This window comes from Mya arenaria, chromosome 10, assembly GCF_026914265.1.
Source record: "Mya arenaria isolate MELC-2E11 chromosome 10, ASM2691426v1".
NCBI lineage: Eukaryota > Metazoa > Mollusca > Bivalvia > Myida > Myidae > Mya > Mya arenaria.
The window spans coordinates 28,059,466-28,061,579 of NC_069131.1; the positions used below are offsets into that span (position 1 = coordinate 28,059,466).

A 2,114-nucleotide genomic window follows, 5' to 3' on the forward strand; every position below is an offset into this window, starting at 1 on the left:
TCTCTTTCTTCTAACTATATGATCATGTCCCTTGAAAATAAGCTTATGAAGACGTTTTGCTATTGGGTCTATTCCAGTTGTTACATACTGCCGTTGTTTTGTCGGATTTCCATTTCATCAGAAATACACACATGCACAACGTCAATTGATATTTAACCTTTGATGACCGGAACAATGACATTGAAATAGTTTACAAACCTAATAAGTATTCCGAATATTAAATCAAAATAAAGATAATAGCTTTTGAGAAGATTTATTCAATGTAGGTACAGAAAAGCGTGAGCAAATTTTTAAAAAAATATCAGAATTAAAAACCTTAAAAGTGGCAGTTCAGCTACGAAAGTTTATTCAACGTAATAACAAGTTAAAAAGCTTGGGAAAACATTTTAAGACGCCCAGATTAGAAAGCCTGAAAACGAGGAATACAGCCCAGTGGTGTAAACCTCGTTAGCATAGTCCCTATTTACAACATAGATCTCCTCGCCAGTGTTGACGTTAGCAATGAGAGATTGGGAGGTCTGTTCGTACTGGTTACTCTCGCTGTGCAGGCGGGCAATTACTGTTCCATTGCGGATTACTTCAGCGTGAACAGGAGTTGGTTGGTTGGGATGTAGCAACGTTATTGTAAAGAAGTAGATTCCGCTTTGGGGAGCGATAAATAGTCCATGGTTGGAATGGTATCCGTTGCCTTCGTTAATCAAAATACTGTCGAAAACGATGTTCTGGTTCGCGTTGACACTGCCAAGATTAGCATTCTTGAAAGCGGAAAACGCTACGGGCATTTCCGGTGGGGAGAACACGAAACGCTTTTGCGATCGATGTTCTGAAATTAGAGTTTGTAGAACGGTCGTGAAGGTATTTGATATTTTTATGACAACCATAAAAGTTGTGGGTACATCAGTTTAAGAGCCTATAAAGTATAAACCAATTCGAATAAAACAATTTTGCTGAGCTTAATCATTAGTCGTTTTATCGACGTGGTATCCTTGACAAGATAAAATTGTGTTACATATATAATATAATGCATTTTCCGTGCATAATCTTATCGTAAAATAAAAAACATATTTGATAAAGCAAACAGGTCGAACCAATACCAATGCTTTTGACCATCTCATCAGGAAGTACTTGTTTGACGAAATTGCTTTCGTCGACAGTTGGATCGTACTGACCGCGATCGTCAATGATGCTCGTCTGGAAATCTTTAGCCAGGCATGCTAACTCAAGCTTGATTATCTTTTCTTGCTGATCTGCTACTGTTGCCCGCATGTTTTCCATTTCCTTCGCCTGAGTTTGCAGCTGTCTTCGTAGGTCCATTTCTGGATGTTATTCCAAAAATCAGATCATTGTTATCATCAGTAGTTATGAATACTTGCTACGAACATGTCAGTAATTAAATACTCAAACCAGTACAATGCTTATATCTTCGGGGAAGATTGGGGCGAGGATAGGGGGAAGGTGGTAAATGTTTTTATATATAATTTTATAAACCAACATGTTTGGAATGTATAGTAAGTAGCCGAAAATGGTGTCCAATGAATATGCCTTTACCCAAAAATAGTTCTTAAACAAAACCGGCTATTTCTGTATCATATAAAAAAATCCGTGATTGTAACTTTACACGACGGAAACTATTTTTGTTCAAGTAATGTTTAAAACAAAAGAGGCAACAGTGATAACCAAATCATCTCATTTGAAACTATGTAATTTTGATAGTTAGAAGCAATAATGTTTTAAACTAGAACGCAGGTCATACCTCTATTTTCCATACCCTCAAACCGTTTCAATATTTCAGCTTCATTAATCCCTTGTGAAATGTTGATGCAAAACGCCCAGACCGCAATTAAAAGAAACATAGTTATATTAACTGCTCACGACGGTTGCACTTTGTTAAATGAAGTTATCTGTAGTTGCCGGTCCCTTGTTTCTGCTTATGTGTGTGTCACACAATACTTCTTATCTTTTCATGACATTTTTGTACTCTTTAGCGCTATTGGCGCATTGTGTGATTTCAAGTAGGTTAAAACGCTCACATAAATTATTTAATTAACTAAATATTCATTGAAAAGCTATATATCCCAAAATATATAAAACAATGCTTAAAACATGATTGTATG

General features: G+C 36.2%; 1 protein-coding gene across 2 annotated transcripts; it reads right to left on the reverse strand.

Moving 5' to 3' along the window:
• Positions 1-237: 237 nt before the first annotated feature.
• Positions 238-1,897, reverse strand: LOC128206909 (cerebellin-1-like). 2 transcript variants are annotated; one of them, XM_052909649.1, is made up of 3 exons: positions 1,754-1,897; positions 1,170-1,316; positions 238-823 (listed from the first exon to the last, which is right to left on the reverse strand). In XM_052909649.1, exons 1-3 carry the CDS (start codon positions 1,851-1,853, stop codon positions 387-389), a joined length of 684 nt encoding a protein of 227 aa, XP_052765609.1. In that variant the 5' UTR covers positions 1,854-1,897; the 3' UTR covers positions 238-386. The 2 variants fall into 2 exon arrangements, with proteins under 2 accessions (XP_052765609.1, XP_052765607.1); XM_052909647.1 differs by having other exon boundaries at positions 1,095-1,316.
• Positions 1,898-2,114: the final 217 nt, after the last annotated feature.